This window comes from Anabrus simplex, chromosome 12, assembly GCF_040414725.1.
Source record: "Anabrus simplex isolate iqAnaSimp1 chromosome 12, ASM4041472v1, whole genome shotgun sequence".
Lineage (NCBI taxonomy): Eukaryota > Metazoa > Arthropoda > Insecta > Orthoptera > Tettigoniidae > Anabrus > Anabrus simplex.
Window position 1 is genome coordinate 74,464,927 of NC_090276.1, and position 16,499 is coordinate 74,481,425.

Consider the following 16,499-nt stretch of genomic DNA (forward strand, 5'->3'; position numbering starts at 1 on the left):
CAGTCAGTTACGATGACACAAGTTCAGATGCGGCACTCAAAAATATTCCATGTTCCCACAATTTGTTATAAAACATAAGTTCGAACGTAACACTCTGAAATACTTTAAGTTTCCACAGTTTGTCACGAAACACAAGTTCATTGTGGTACTTGGAAAATTGCAACACTCATAAGAAAAGTTCCATGTTCCCACAACTTGTTGCGAAACACAAGTTCAAATATGACACACTAAAAATTTCTATGTTCTCAAAGTAGTTTTACGAACACAAGTTCAAATATAGCACTTGGGAGGGTTACAACACTCATGAGAGAAATTCTAAGTTCTTTCAGTTAGTCACTGAAATACAAGTCCTAACATGGCACTTGAAGAAAATTATAAAGTTCCAACTCTGCTGGAACGGAGCACTTGAGATGCAAAGTCTTGTCCGACCATAGGTTCGGTCTGCCGCACTTGAAGAGTTCCACTCATCACCCGTATCGCAGAGACGGTGGAGTAACACTGAATCTGTAGCCTGGATCACCCTCTTTTTGTACCTGGTTGTGACGAAGCATCTAGAAACGTGGGTATTATCCACCACTATAACTCCCGAAGTACGTGGTGGATTTTCTCGAGAATTTGATAGATTGCATCTGTTACGATGGCCTCCACGTTGGCGGTGTAAAAACAACAATATCTTAACTTCAAGTAGACTTTTACACATGGGTCGGAACATTACCATATATGGTCACGCCTAGCTGTGTGGAGCTCACTTGAAGCAGCTACGTCATGGCTGTGCACGTCAGCAAGTTCGGCAGGCTGCCTATCTTCCACCTCGCGCGAAGTTTAACACACATACTTCGAACTTGTTTTCACGTAGTGGTGTTTCCAGTACAATATACAAGACCATCCTGACTGGAAATTGACCAACCTTGATGGAAACCCGTTTCTAAAACGTTTTTTTTCTATTTTGGCGACATTTTCATACAGCTATCCCTTTCAGGGGTAATAATGACCATATGCATATTTTTTAGCTATAGCTTGCTTAAAGTCCTAAATTTTATTCCCCTCGCCCAAAACCGAGATTGCGGCACAATCTGCCAGACAAGATAGAAAATTGAAATTAGGCAAACTTATACGTTTTAGCCTGTAACTGACGGAAAATTTCCAAGATCTTTAAATTTTTCACTTTTATCCCCGAAAAATATAAAAATACGGAGGCAATTTTAATGACGGTACAGACCTTCATTTCAAGATTTTTTGCAGCTAAATGGTAAGTCCTATCACAAAACAGATGGCACAATCTCAGTTCAATTCATAGTGATCTACAACTTTGGTCCTATGACATTTTGTCGTATCTCTATTCCTTATGTTAGATTTATCTCTATTTCTCGATTGTACCTACATTTTGCTCTTTGTACACATATAATTCGTAGTTCAAATCACTTATTCAAAAGGTAGAATCATCTAATTCTACACAAACATTGGCCCACCCAGTATCCATACGTGAGCCAAATTCTATGTTTGTAGCTGTCATATTAGTACCCAACAGTAATGCAATGTGAGAAAGCTTTGCCCAAATTTCACCCTATTCAACATTTTAAACTCTACTTTACTCATAAATAAATGAGACAGGAGAAAATATCTTAAGACCAGCCATCTAGACCGCTAAATGAGGCGTCTTATAGTACAATCCGTTTGTCGATATGATGTATTGTTTAGCAGCAGTTAATCTGTAAATGAAGGTTTGCAATATTGTAAACATGCATATACTTTGTATGTTGATCTATATATATTCATTGTAGTCAAATTGTAGCGATGTAGAAAATGTAGAAAGGGTGTGTTTGCCATTATAATTTATATTTTACATCAATAGTGACTCTCAGCAGAGGGCATCTGCTATTGTAATCATTACTCTCCACATCGACTTTCACTGGCAGTAGAAATGGGATCCTTCTCCAACTCCTTTGTAACTAGCATTAGTAAGGACCGGGCGAGTTGGCCGTGCGCGTAGAGGCGCGCGGCTGTGAGCTTGCATCTGGGAGATAGTAGGTTCGAATCCCACTATCGGCAGCCCTGAAAATGGTTTTCCGTGGTTTCCCATTTTCACACCAGGCAAATGCTGGGGCTGTACCTTAATTAAGGCCACGGCCGCTTCCTTCCAACTCCTAGGCCTTCCCTGTCCCATCGTCGCTATAAGACCTATCTGTGTCGGTGCGACGTAAAGCCCCTAGCAAAAAAAAAAAGCATTAGTAAGGAGGAATTACCATTGTAATTAATAATTCCCTTCTCGATTTGACTGGCAGAAGTCAAGGGAGCATGCAATTTTGTTCAAAACTCCCCTAACTGATTGTGTTTGGGAGTAGGCAAATGTGCCAGCCATTGTAAACAAATTTACCCACCTAAAATGTGACTGGCATTATGCATAGTGGCCGTATTGTTATAATGGAAACTCACCAACTTGGTGTGACTGTCATTAAGAAAAGGGGCCTGTCATCATAATGATAACAGCACAACTCAATTTTGACTGGCAGAAGGGAAGGTGCCTGCTTTTATAATAAAAACTCCCCAAATCGATTGCAGCCGCGCAGTAGGTAATAGGGCCTTGCATTATAATGAAAACTTACTCACTCGATTGTGAAGGACAGTTATCGTTATGATCACAACTCCGTAACTCGCACTTTACTTTGGAAACAACGTATGGGAACCTGCCCCTGCTGTTTCTGGATAATGCTAAAAGACAGACATGCAATTTTAAAAAAATCTTATTCACAGCATGTATTTTGATATCCGTATACACTGTAGAATACCATAGCGAAGCAGGGTACAGTTGCTAGCTCCTAGTGTTTGCGGCTGACGTAAAATAATCTTCCAGAATTGATACTCCTGGAGATTGTTCTAGATTACAAGAAGGCTTAAATCAATTTAAATTTTATTGTTCTAATAAAGATTCAAAGTCCAGTCAGGAAAAATAAAAGTTAATCTGTTTTTCTAAAAGGAAATTTAGTTTTTTTCAACTAGGAATTCCAAAATTCCTGTAAATAATCTGGGACAGAAGTCTATCAATCACTAATACATTGACCTTCAAATATATTTTTTAAATTATCGCGAACACTTGGTTTTATAATGAGGTTTTCCAGAGATTTTTCCAACTTCCTCACCTATAAACATTGGTACATCCATTACTGGAATATTGTACTCACTTATCCAGTATAGTTACTATACTGTTTCAGTTTCTTGGATAGAGTCTGTCCAACATTAATTGTTATGTATTTATTCTTACAGAATTAGTATCCCAAACAACTCCATACTTCATCATATTTGCACCCATTCCCACATCCAGTCTAGGGACATGTACACTGAAGGAGAGAGAAGTTAGTAAATTGCAAGCATGTGAAATGAAGTTCCTACAAAGTACCCTCCAAAAACCATGCAAGGACCATGTTAGGAACGATGACATCAGAACGGAGCTGGAAGTGGACTCTATAGAAGAGAAGCTAAGGACTTGGAGACTAACATGGCACAAGACCACCACGTGCATGCCTAGAAAGAACGGTTGAAGACCTAGGAGGAGACGGCTACACCGGCTGCGAGATGATGTGGAGGGAAGAGGAGGGAACTGGGAGTCAGTGGTGAGAGAGAAGGCATTTTTGGAGAGACAACGAAGGTGAAGACTCATTCAACACCACCCTACCTGGAACACTGGAGGGTTTCTATGATGACAACGACTTTTTTCAAGAATGACATGAAATCTTTGATATTAGCTTCATTCATAAACTGTTTTGCTCATTCTACAAAATACTGGAGAAAATCAACATCTGCCTTTCTCAGTCATTTGAACCAGCTGGCATAGAACCAATTATGCCTTCCACAGTCCAATGACCTTTTACATTCTTTAGTTAGGAAAAATGCCATATAAACATAACATGTTACCTACAGTAAACCTGGCTAATTTGACTTTCTGTGCTAATAATTTCAATTTAAGTAATCTTTGTCATGAGGGCAGGCTCTACATTTGATGAGGGGCCATATTCAGAGACTGTGAGAAGTGTAGAATAAGAACAAAGCCAAAAAAACATAGTGAAAGACAAATATAAAAGTGGTAAAAGACAGACACAAATGGAGAAAAGGATTATTGTTTTACGAGGAAGTAATGGAGGTGCAGGTCAAGTCGTACATACAAGTACATGACAAGTGTTGCTCCCTCTTCCTACACTGACCTGGTGGTGGTGGTGATTATTGTTTTAAGAGGAAGTACAACTGGCAACTGTTAACACTAATCATAGGGAAAAATAGAAGGGGTCTGACACTTCGATAAATGAAGGTATCGGTCAAAGAAGGACCAGGGCCATGAAAGGCATGAAAATGAAAGACTCCCTAGGCCTGACAACCTAATACCATCAGTGCAAGAAAAGAACAAGAGTTGACCACAGGAGTTCGGATAGGATAGATGAAAGTGAGGAGCCGACACAAGTGAAAGCGATGACAGGACTCTGCTTAGGGCCCTGTGGTCGCCAACCCACGGTCCAATGTTAAGATCCCCTGGGGCCCCTTTAGCTCGTCTCTTAAGACAGGCAGGTAATACCGTGCCCCCACCCACAGTGGGAGCACACTAATGTTATTTGTGTTTATTCTCTTATGTGATCCTTTCTAAGTACAACTTTACAATTCTACTTAATAACAACAATTATTCCTCCCTTTTTCAGAAGTATACACAGATATTGCGTGGCTTTAAGATATTAAATATGGACAACGTATAAATATATTATTTAAAGTAAGTTGTATAGAGGTTATTTTAAGATATCTGTATAGGAATAATATTCCTTCAGACTTTTCTTAAAACATTTAGCCGATTTACAGTTCTTTATAACAGGAGGCAATACATTATATATTTCCTAAACATTGACGATGTTATGCCATGAAGCAACTCCAATGTGTGTTCCAGCTATGGGGGCTGATCCGACAGGGCTATAAGTGTAAAGACTGTGGTATCAACGCTCACAAACACTGCAAGGATCTGGTGGTGATGGAGTGTCGGCTGAGAACAGGCCCGCCGCCAGGTAACACGTAGTCTTCCTCCCGCATGTGAGTCTGCTCTTGTACATTTTGTGTGCTTTGCTATTTAAATGTAAGATCATAATCCTCTTTTGAAGGACATCCATCTTATTTACTTCCTTTTGACCAAAGTCCCCTTCAAATATAAAAGACAGTCAGCCATGATTCACAAAGTAATGAATGGAAGTATAGGGATCCACCTATTCAATACAAATTATGTGAGAGATTCTTAAATCACCACATTATTATTTATTAAATGGTACCGGTTTCGGCATAGTGAATGTGATCATCAGCCAAATAGGGAATTTAGAAAGACATATAAAGTGGACATAAACATGATAGACCCTATGGTTAAAATATACTAAGTAACTTGGAATGGATATCCATATTATAGACAAATATTGGTTTTTTATAAGTATATGACTTGATAGTCACATATCTACTATTTTACAAGTTTAGAACTTGAAAGTCATAGTATTAAAAGAAATTAACAATCTAAAATACAATACTGAATGTTTTAAAATATTACGATTACAATTTGCTGGTAAAATATGGCACGTTGTGGCTATTATTCACTAGGAATATCATGTGTATGAGTGTTTTTCATCATTAGAGATCAGCTTGAGTCATGTAGCCCATGAATATTGTAGCCATAATTCAGTAGTAATGGTCTGTATAAAAGTAACAGTTCTTTTTGAATGTTGTTCCTTAAGTAATATCAACTTGCACAATTATATATAGCACTGAGTTCAAACTTCGTAATGTAGTGTAATAACGTAGCGATAGAGTGGATCTTGTAGGAACAGTTTGTTACAGATGTTAAAAATACAGCTGAACCTGCTTTACACGTAACTCTGTTCTGCATAATTCGTATTTGTACATAATTTCCTTTAGGTCCCGGCAAAATGTAATTTAAAAGCGGGTTAATTGAACCTTATTTATACATAGTCTGTTCGTACGGAATTCGCCGTTATACATATTAATTGACAGTGAAATATAACTGAGTTTTGCGTAATTGTAATGAGCACATGCTTTTTTAAAAGAAACGACTATTTACGAAGTTTCCTCTTTGTCAGCATAGGCGGAAGTAGAGCGGTCGAGTTTCGGTGCTGAAACAGAAGACAATGAGTTTCGCCGAGTGACATGGTTCACCCTTACTTATTGGCGGCGTAACAAAGGCCAACTGAGCGAGTCCTCTTTGCTCTCTATCTCGCTCCTCCTCTACCTTGGTCGTTTTTGACCTACCACCAAAGATTAAGATACATTACAAGCAAAGTGGGTGATTTCTGTGCGGAAACAAATGAAAATACAGTAAATTTGTTTGAATATGAGAATTTCTTTCATGGGAACAACGGAGAAGTAACATGTCCACGGTGCCGGTATCTTTTTTACTGTTGAATAGTAGTTTTGTCATTCAGTTGCTTTTGATTAACCATGGAGAACAGTAAAAAGGAAAAGTTATACCCTAGATGAAAAGTAAAATTTATATGAGAAGTGGACGCTAATCCACACAAAACAAAAACTGATATTGCTTCAGACTTAGGGATAGTTTATACCACGCTTTGTACATTCATCTGTAAAAGAAACACTACTTTGGATGAGTTCTTAAAACTGGGTTGCAAATCAGCAAAGCGTAGCCGTCAGCAAGAAGGAAGGTACGTAGATTTGGAGAAAGCACTTTTCACATGGTTCCAGCAAAAGCGGACTGCAGCTCTACCAATTAGTGGCAACATGCTGAAGGCAAAGGCGATAGATTTAGCTAAAATGATGAGTATCACTGCTGATTTCAAGGCTTCATCAGGATGGTTGCAGGGATTTAAAGATCGTCGTGGAATCTGTACTGCCTCCATTTTTAGACAATATCAGACATATTATGATATGCGGACCTCGACTAGGAAAGGCTAATGACACAGACTTGAACTGGAAATGTCCCTCATTTCAGTGCAGTAAGGGATAAACACTAAGACTACAAACAGTAAAATGCAAATTAAAATCAAATGAGGGTTTATTGAAAATAATAGAAAAAATTCAAAAAGAGAACAAATAAGAAATGAAGCCAGCAATCAAAAAGAGATAATACATACATGTTCAACACCCATCCAACTGGAAATCATATCATTGATGTGTGACCACATTTTTTCTTTTTAAATCACCAGGCTGAAATTATTAATAAAACGCTCTCACCTTTTCAACTCTACTCTCGCTACATAATACCGTGATGCAATTGCAATCCACAAGGATTAATTAAATCATTCTTTCAGCGAGCATAATGAAATTCCAAACCCACGCATCTATTATTATTTCCACATCGACTCAACAATTACTACACATCATAATTCCAACACAGCGAGAAGCAGAAAAAGGAATAGTTAACAATAAACCCAGAGAAACATAAACAAACACGCAAGATCACATCTTAGCACAGAGAGCAGCATCTCTGGACCAAGGAATTAAAATTCAAAACCAAAGAGAAGCACAGGCATACGCATAGCCCGAATGAAAATAAACAACATGGCGGCCTCCAGGTCAACAAATGGCCAGGACGGACACCAAGGCAAAACAAGAATAGCCGTACCCACGGCAAGCATGAGGTCCAGAAAAAGATTAAAATATTTAATAAACTGATCGATACGTCATCCTTACTCTCCTTTCACACACCCACACACGCAAACAAACACATACACACTGTCAGCATCGGCAAATGATACGAGCAGTTGCACCAGAAAATAAGTTGAACACAATCTCGTATATGTGACTCACCTGATCACAAATATGGGGTCTCACATATGTTAGGGATAGCATGCACAGCTCAGGCAATTAGCAGCAATATGTTAGTGACCTAACGGTCATGCATAAGCCCCTCACTTATGCACTCCGTACGACCTGAAATGGATTTCTGAGCCGAGATGCAGGGCATATATTCATACGATGGCAAAGTATTTTACAATGCAATGCACCAAAATAAATAAATCAGGGACCCAGCCACGAACATAATACTATCACATCAACAACAGACTCACAACCCATTCTCGCTCTGAGTACAAGGACGCATATCAATCAGCTATGCATGATAGTGAAGAATGTCTTACAAACACCGTTAAAGCATGGTTAAAATAAAGATTAACGTACCTGCCATATCAGTAATTAAAATAAGAAGCAAGGTAGTATGGGTCATGTTTGAATCTGTTATAAACCCATTTACAACATAAGAACGCCACTCCAATCTGCGAGGGCTCCATCTTTATATTCAGCACACATAACAATGCCAGGATTCACTCCAAAGAGATAAGACAAAGGTCTCGCCGAAAGAACGATCTTCCATGCACACGACCAAGGGAGCTGCCCTCTAGGATACAACCATGGAAATACATAAGTCAATTGAGGTGAGGCTGACACAAGTTCTTTGCAATATAGAAAACATCAATTTAATGAACATGCCATATTAGCATGTTTCATATCACAGGGAGAACAATTTGCGGTGACTCAAAAGCTGTGGACGACATCACAGTGCAATACTGGAAGGAAGAGGTTCTGCCGGGTATCCTAAGCGATGATCAGTTCCCAAACATCTACAATTGTAATGAGACCGGCCTATTCTACAATCCCTTCCTAATAAAACATTAGCTGAAAAAGGCGACTCATGCCATGGGGGGAAGAAAAGTGAAATTCGTGTAACAATACTTCTTGCCACCAGTGTAGATGGATCAGACAAATTTCCTCCACTTGAGATAGGAAAATTGAAGAATCCTAGATGTTTTTAGGATCCGAAAACAAAACCTACGGAATATGAATCCAACAGAAATGCTTGGATGACTATGCTTCTAATGGAACAGTGGTTGAAATACTGGACACTAAAATGAAAAAGAAACAGGAAAAGATCCTTCTTCTTATGGATCGATGTGCAGCACATCCATTTCAAATCATTCTGGAGAATGTCCGAGTGGAATCTTTTCCGCCTAACTGTACCAGTGTTCTACAACCGCTTGATTTGGGCATCATTGCAAATTTCGAAGTGCATTATAGAAAAATGCTGGTTCAACATTTAATAACACTGAGTGATGCAGGAAATTACCCTATCTCCCTTAATTTGCTAAAGCCGTGGACTTAATTTCGGCTGCCTAGAAGCAGGTGTCATCCTCCACAATCAGCAACTTTTTCTGCAAAGCTGGTGTCTTACTTGAACAGGCTGCCTCTAATGATGGTTATGGGGACGAAGTTTTGTGCATTTCGAAGATAATCTGGTTGTATGTGGAGAACTACCGGATGAAGAGATTATTACTGATGTATGTCAACAGCGTGGTGGTGATGGACCAGCTACAAGCAATAGTGACAGTGATGGAGATGGAGATAACGATTTGAATCTTGAAACACTTGAACTGAGTGAAGTGTTAAGTGCAATCGATGTGTGTAGGTGTTACATCAGTGTGAAAAGTTGTAGTGAAAATGCTTTGAATTAATTACTAAGTTTGCAAAATGAGGTTTATACTCTTAATGCAAGAAAAGTGAAACAAGCCAACCTAGCTGATTTCTTTAAGGCTGGACCAAGTTCAAAATAATATTTTCTGTCTTTGTATTTATAATTTGCAATGATTTACACATGTAGGTCTATTGCATTGGTTTTTCGGTAAATATGTGATGTATTGTGCGAGTCAGATTTCTAAGTAATTCTGAGTTACAAGTAGTTTTTTCTTTTCCCCTTGATATACGTATAAGTCAGGTTCAACTGTAATGGTTCTCAATCCAAGACAGAACCTATAAGAAAAATATTCTTGAGTTAGAGTTGTGAATAAAGAAATGGGGCAAGAAAGTTTTAAGTAAAAGACTCACCTCGGGTAGTGGGTAGTTAGTTGTGAAGTTGAAGAGGAACTAAACAGCTAATTATACACACAGCAAGCCGATGGAGTGGAGGAAAAGGGGTGGGGTGTATTAGGTTGAAGTAGCGGAGAACGTGCGGACAGGTGGGCGTGGGGTGTGGTAGGGGTAACATGCAAACGTGTTGCGTCTTATCTGAAAAATTGATCGGTTTTTAGGTAATTTAATATTATTTAATACTGCAATGAGCATGTCAAACAGAACTTTTGGTTTTTCGGATAAATCGTTGAGATTTAGATTAAAACCTTGATCAAGTTGAATATAGCAATGTCCGGTAATGTCTAGTAAAGGGCCCTTGTTTAGTATCTCAGTGATATCTATGTCCTGATCCATACCGTAGTATTTATGTTTGTAGTCATGCATATGTTGGCCTGCCATAGAGAATCTTTTATATTTGATTGCATTCACATGTTCCATGCATCTGATTTTAAACGACCGTCCAGTTTGTCCGACATGTGCTGCTGCAGTTGTTGCAGTGAAATCTGTATACACAAAAGGATTAGAAACATTAATTAAATTAGAGCTATGTAAAATGTCCATATTTCTATTGTTCGTTCTAAAGGAATGTTAACGTTCTGTTTCTTTAGAACGTGCCCCCGAAGACGGCAGTTAATAACACTAACCATTATGCTACGGAGGCGGACAAAAAGCATAATGTTCACATAGCTTACAAACAATCTATAACAATGCTAATCCCTTCTATAACCAGTACAACGTTAATAACACGATAACAAATACCACAAATCAGGAGTATACATATTAAATTGTAACCAATGTCCAGTAGGTTATGTGGGTCAGTCTGGAAGAAACTTTGTCGTCAGATACAAAGAGTGCACCAACGCCTCCAGACACAACAAATATACCCTGAGTAATGCCAATTTAAATGGTCCGTTATTGGACATTATAAATTTTCCAGCTAACTCATTCCTGGTTGCCAGCATTTTGCCCTCGTGTGCTAGGTTGAGCTCATCAGTTGGTACCTAGCACACCTACCAAGACACTGGCTAGTGCATACAGTGGAGGCCACTGCGTAGGCTACTTGGAGCCACTGGCAGTGCCAGTGCATTATATTGGTATTATAAATTTACTGATTCGGGACAAATATTTCAGATTCCCTATGGGAATTAACATCTATATCATATACGCTGAGTACTCGTGTAACAGAATCCAATCAGCCCTTCACTTCCATAGAACAGGACTTAAAAATTCTTCGCTTCAATAATAAGGGCAATTCACTCAACAACTTAGAAAACATTTTTTTTCATCAACATCGACCAAAAATTCAATCCTGCTCAAAATCTGAATTAAATTTTGGAAACTGTAAATGTGCTTTTCGAGGAATTAATCAATAAATTCCCTATGAACAAGCCTTGCAACAAACCTTCACACACTCACTCTCTACTCAATGGATCCAACCCTCGCCTATTTCCCTCCAAACTAGCTTTTATCACACACGCCTCCAGTCCGCATTCAGTCAGCTAACGCATGCCTCAAGCCTCACTTCTCTGGGGTAGACGAGGATGTAAGTAGTCAGATGTGTCTTCTACTAGTTAAATTCCACTTGTCAATACAAGATGCTTCAGCCTTGCCTACTTGTAACATTGCTAATAGTCCTCATTTTTCTTTCGAGGACTTCAACTATGGCACAAACTTTTTCCTTTCGTGCGCTTAACGAATATTCCGCCTGCTCTATAATTATTAACAATACATCACAATCATCACGTCAACTCAAGAACAACTCAACCATTGACCACAACGTTTAATGGAACTATTGTGTGTGTTCAATAATTTTTTCTTCCTCAATTCAACAGAACAAAAAAGCAGTTTAGCTTCAGCAATTTAAGAACATCCTTCAAATTATATCTTGTATTTTAACTTCACTTTTTCAGCATTGTAAAACTTATTTTAATGTGTATGAACTTGTAACCTCACTAATTTTACTTATCAAATAAGAATTTTCGGCTGCTTATGTCCTAAAAGAAGAATGACACATGATAATGCCATCCTAATGAAACTCAATTTTTAGGTACTATTAAAGGGTAGAGAAGGGTGTACCTATTCATTACCATTAACTTGTATATTGTCTCATAAAATTGGGACTAGTTTCAACCCCCATAAACACTGGATCATCTTAAGCCACAATCCGTTAGAACAATATATGCTCACATACAACACATAATAAATGAAACAAAATGGTATGTCTCAATTCGCAATACAAATTTTAAAACATTGATGAAGCCGAACAACACATCCAAAATTGAAATTAAATGACACTTCAAAACTGCTGCTGCTGGTGCCGAACTATGTCGTCGCTCCTACAGCAACCAAACGTTCCTGAGTTGATTTGACAGTTGGCATGACCCATCTGCATAGACGAGCCACTTGGTTTATAAATCATGTTTTGTGCAAAGTAATATGGGTAATGGTTTGTTGAAGGGGAACATTCATATCTTGAATAGATATTCCCTTTTGCCAGATGTAGTGATCTATTGTTTAATTTTGTTTTGAAGTGAATGTCTGAAAAGAAAATACTTGAAATAAATTATTGAGAAAAGAAGAGGAGCTAGAGGATCGAGATTAATAACCAGCTGTATCTTCTCCATAAATTATGTGCATTTGGTACGGACACCAACACCAGATTGACAGTATAGCTTATGATGGCAGGGGTTGGAGGATGGTTGTGTGAGGTAGGTTTGAACTGATTGGCAGACTTCACATTTATAGGAATGATTGTATCAAATAGAATATTAGGATTTTAATTTATTTCATTAATATTTTGGTTAGGGTTAAAGTACTGTTCTAAATGCACCAACAGCAGCAGTTTTGAAGTGTCATTTAATTTCAATTTTGGATGGCTTCATCAATGTTTTGAAATTTGGATTGTGAATTGAGACATGCCATATATGTGAGCATATATCTTTCTAACGGATTGTGGCTTAAGATGACCCAGTGTATATGGGGTCGAAACTTGTCCTAATTATATAAGACACTATTCACGCATTTTAACATAGCGTGCATTTTTTACAACATGCAGCTTTCAACATTGGTGTTAATAATACTGTTTTCTTCCTAAGGCTGGCCCCACACCAATAGAGACTAACATTCACAGACTAAATATCTCCACAATTTCATTTCATCCTGGGTCCTTGTGGCGCCTGATGAAGTGGTTGTTGCATTATTATCCGCTGTGCTGGGGTGAGAATCCAAGTTCACAAGGTTTGGACACATTCTATTAAGGGAAAATGTTCCCTGTTTTTCGATGAACTACTTTTTCATTACACAGTCAATAGCACGCTGATATTCCAAGCATTGCCTGAACCAAAACAGCAATATCAGAATCTTTCTCCACCAGATTGATGATGAATGAACATATGCATAAACTGGATGTCCTCCAGTTTCCAAACAACTTCACTGTTTTGTCCCATATAGTCTCTTATAGCCTGAGACAAGCATCTTGGCCTGTGTGTGGCTGATTCGTCACAAACAATATTAACTTCACACTGAATCAGTCTGACAAAAGTGGCTGGTCTCTTTTGGTGCGCACCCAGCCTTAACATGTTTCATCCCTATCTTTTGTCGTGAACCGTCCATGTTAAACTGTGTATTATTTTCCCATTCCAGGTGATTCGAATACTCACTCGGCAAACTCCAGGAGGAGGTTTCGTCGCAAAAAGAAGTCAAGCGAGTCTGAGTCTTCTCCTCCTAGTCCCAAATACTCCACGACTGGTGACTCGGAACACTCAGACGGTGGAGGTGGTGGTGGGTCCCTGCCTCCCAGTCCGAAACCATCAGCCCTCTGGCCGGGGCCACGGCGGAAGATAAGCGATTCCCTCCTGGTACCGTCTCAGAGTCGAAACAGTGCCAGGCTCCGTCCGCAGCAGAGTTGCCCAGAGACGCGCCACCGGCCGCCCTTGGCGCATCAGGCTGCCATACAGCAGACCAACTATGTGGATTTCAACCTGAACCATCAGAAGCTCATTGCACTCCAGGCCAAAGTGATCCAAAGTCCTCCGGAACATCAGACGAGTACCAAACAGGGTGTTCAGTCACAACAGGTGTCGCCGTTGCACCAGACAAATGTAAAAAGACCTTCTCCACTGCATGAACTGGACGTAGACGATCGCTTGTTGCCAGGGGCACATCAGAACCTTCAACCTTCTCCCATTTGCTCAAGCCCTCTTCCTGAACACTCCCTGTCTGGCACGAGACACGAAAACCTTCCTTGCGAGTCTCACAAAAAGCAGCAAGCATTGGCATCGAGCTGCAAGCAGCTGGAGGAACTCCACCAGAAGTTGCAGGCTGCAGAGGAGGTAGTACCAGCGTTGTAGATGTTGTGTTGTCCAGCATCCCGTAGTTTGTTCTGGCCAGGCTATGATCTCTTTCAAACAACATGAGATAAAAGATGCGCATCACTAGCTGATGGAAAACAGCATTCTCCTTTATGATAGTGTTGGTACTTCACATCCAAAATTAACATTAATTAAGGGGGCAAATAGACCTTCCTCCTTATCATAAATTTGTTCCTCCAATCCTATAAGCTTTGTATTTGAAACTTTATCTTCAATCTACCAAAAAGAAAATGTATTATCTTTTTTTATTTTAACTTTTGCTAGCAAGATTTTCAACATTCTCATTGTAAAATTTGTACTAGAACATCATTTTCAAAATTTCTTCTCAAATTTTTAACATTTTGAAATGATTTTTTTTTTTCGTTCTTAAGTCAGTACACATTCTGAACCTGAATAGTTAAAATATTTTTCTCTTAGGAGGAGGAAACAGCTATATTTCAAAACTTTGAGATGGTTACATATTTTTAACAGAAAGTTGCTTTTTTTTTTTTTTTTCAAACTTTCTATTAAATACTGAAGTCAGATTATAGACAGTACTAGGAAGGACAGTCATGCAAAATCCTGTGCAATTATCTTAAAAACTCTAGAAGTTAAGATGCGAATGGTTTTGAGAAAATGAACAAGAAACTTAGACTCCTAAAAACACTAACTGCAGACTGTCCACAAATTCTGATTGTATGGGTGTATATTGCAGTGTTTAACTTATATCTGTCAAACATTTATCCAGATATCTATGAAAATGAAAATAAAGAATTCATTTTTCTTTTAACTCTGGAAGGTGCCTGTCCCCTTTTAAGCATATTTTAAAAGATAATTAAGTTCTATTTTGGGTACATCCTATCAAGACTTGATCAGTGTAATACATGGAACTGGAGCCATAACTTGCAAAAATGTGTAAATATCTTAGAAAATTATAAATGAGGGAACAAATTTAGAATGAATGCCTTAAAAAAATTGAATGAGTTACTGGATATCATTCAATTATATTCAAAGTGTTTCAATAGTTTATTGTGTAGTGAAGTTGAAATAAGAGTTTAAAAGATGATGATGATGATGATGATGATGATGATGCTTGTTGTTTAAAGGGGCCTAACATCTAAGGTCATCAGCCCTCAGAGAGTTTAAAAGTATAACTTGTTATAAGAATTAAGAAATTCCATTGAATATGGTCTATAAATTAAGAAAGAACCAAATATCAACTCTATAATGGTTTAAATACTTGTATTTCTCTCTCCATTGAGCTTTGAATCCATGTTAATGGTGAAACATTTTAAAATTATGTCTTGAAAGTATATATATTTTAAGTAGTAGTATTAGTGGAGAGTCAAAGTAAATGAGCCATTCTTCTTCATTATCATCAGAGCGTGATAAGTTCCCTTTTGGAAAAGAGGCCTCCCCCATTGCCTTCCTGGTTCTTTTCATTCACTATAATGGAGCACATTGCCCTTCACTGTCCACTAAGTTTCTGGGGCTCAGACCTTGCTACATACTTGGCCATACTCCCCTTCACTTGTTCATGAATCAGTTTAGAATGGCCTACAGTTCTTTATTGGACAAAGATTTTATCCTGAATAGCGATTTATCTTCTCAATGTTAGTTCAGAGTGAACAAGATAAGTCTGCCAGTTTGATACAACTGGGCTGAGTACACAAGAACCTCGTTTATTAGGCTAGACAGGACCAGAGGCGATCTGGATTTATAAACATCTGAATACAAAGTGGTAAATGAATACAAGCTACATAATCTATACAGACCTTTATTCTGATACAGTCCTAACTGCCTGCATCTGGTAGCTGTTGCTTAGCAAAGATCAGATACCAGAACACTGTCATATGACCAAATAAATAATACATCATCTAGGGACTTGTTACTAGCTTTCTTAATTGTACCATGGTTCTGTAAACTGTCTTTAATAATCATTTTGAAGCAAAAATCTAATTTCAGACTTCAGACACAGTTCAAGTCCCAATACCATACTCTGGAGCTATAATTTTCCACAATTCTGTGCAGTGCTTCTTTTTTCCCATATAAACAATCTACTACTTCAGAGCCATTTCACTCGCGCACATCAAAAACACAGGAACAATATAGCTTTAAGGGACACACCTTCAAGGTAATGGTAACTTGCAAAGTAGGGCTGGTGACAATATAACAGTGAAACAGTCTCGTATGTGTTATTCGAAGGGTGCGCATATATTCACATTAGGAAAAAAAAATTGGATAAATTAGTGTGTTGTAGGAATCCTT

At 38.4% G+C, this 16,499-nt stretch overlaps 1 protein-coding gene across 4 annotated transcripts in view; it reads left to right on the forward strand.

Annotated features, from left to right (window-relative positions):
• Positions 1-15,301, forward strand: part of LOC136884024 (ras guanyl-releasing protein 3) — a 160,518-nt gene extending 145,217 nt beyond the window's left edge. For 2 of the 4 annotated variants that reach the window (XM_068229775.1, XM_068229776.1), the window contains exons 12-13: positions 4,922-5,036; positions 13,525-15,301. In XM_068229775.1, the coding sequence (XP_068085876.1) occupies positions 4,922-5,036; positions 13,525-14,231 (822 nt within the window). In that variant the 3' untranslated portion in view covers positions 14,232-15,301. Of the gene's footprint in view, positions 1-4,921; positions 5,062-13,524 lie in introns of all 4 variants that reach the window. The other 2 variants (XM_067156029.2, XM_067156031.2) reach the window with 2 other exon arrangements.
• The last annotated feature ends 1,198 nt before the right edge of the window (positions 15,302-16,499 follow it).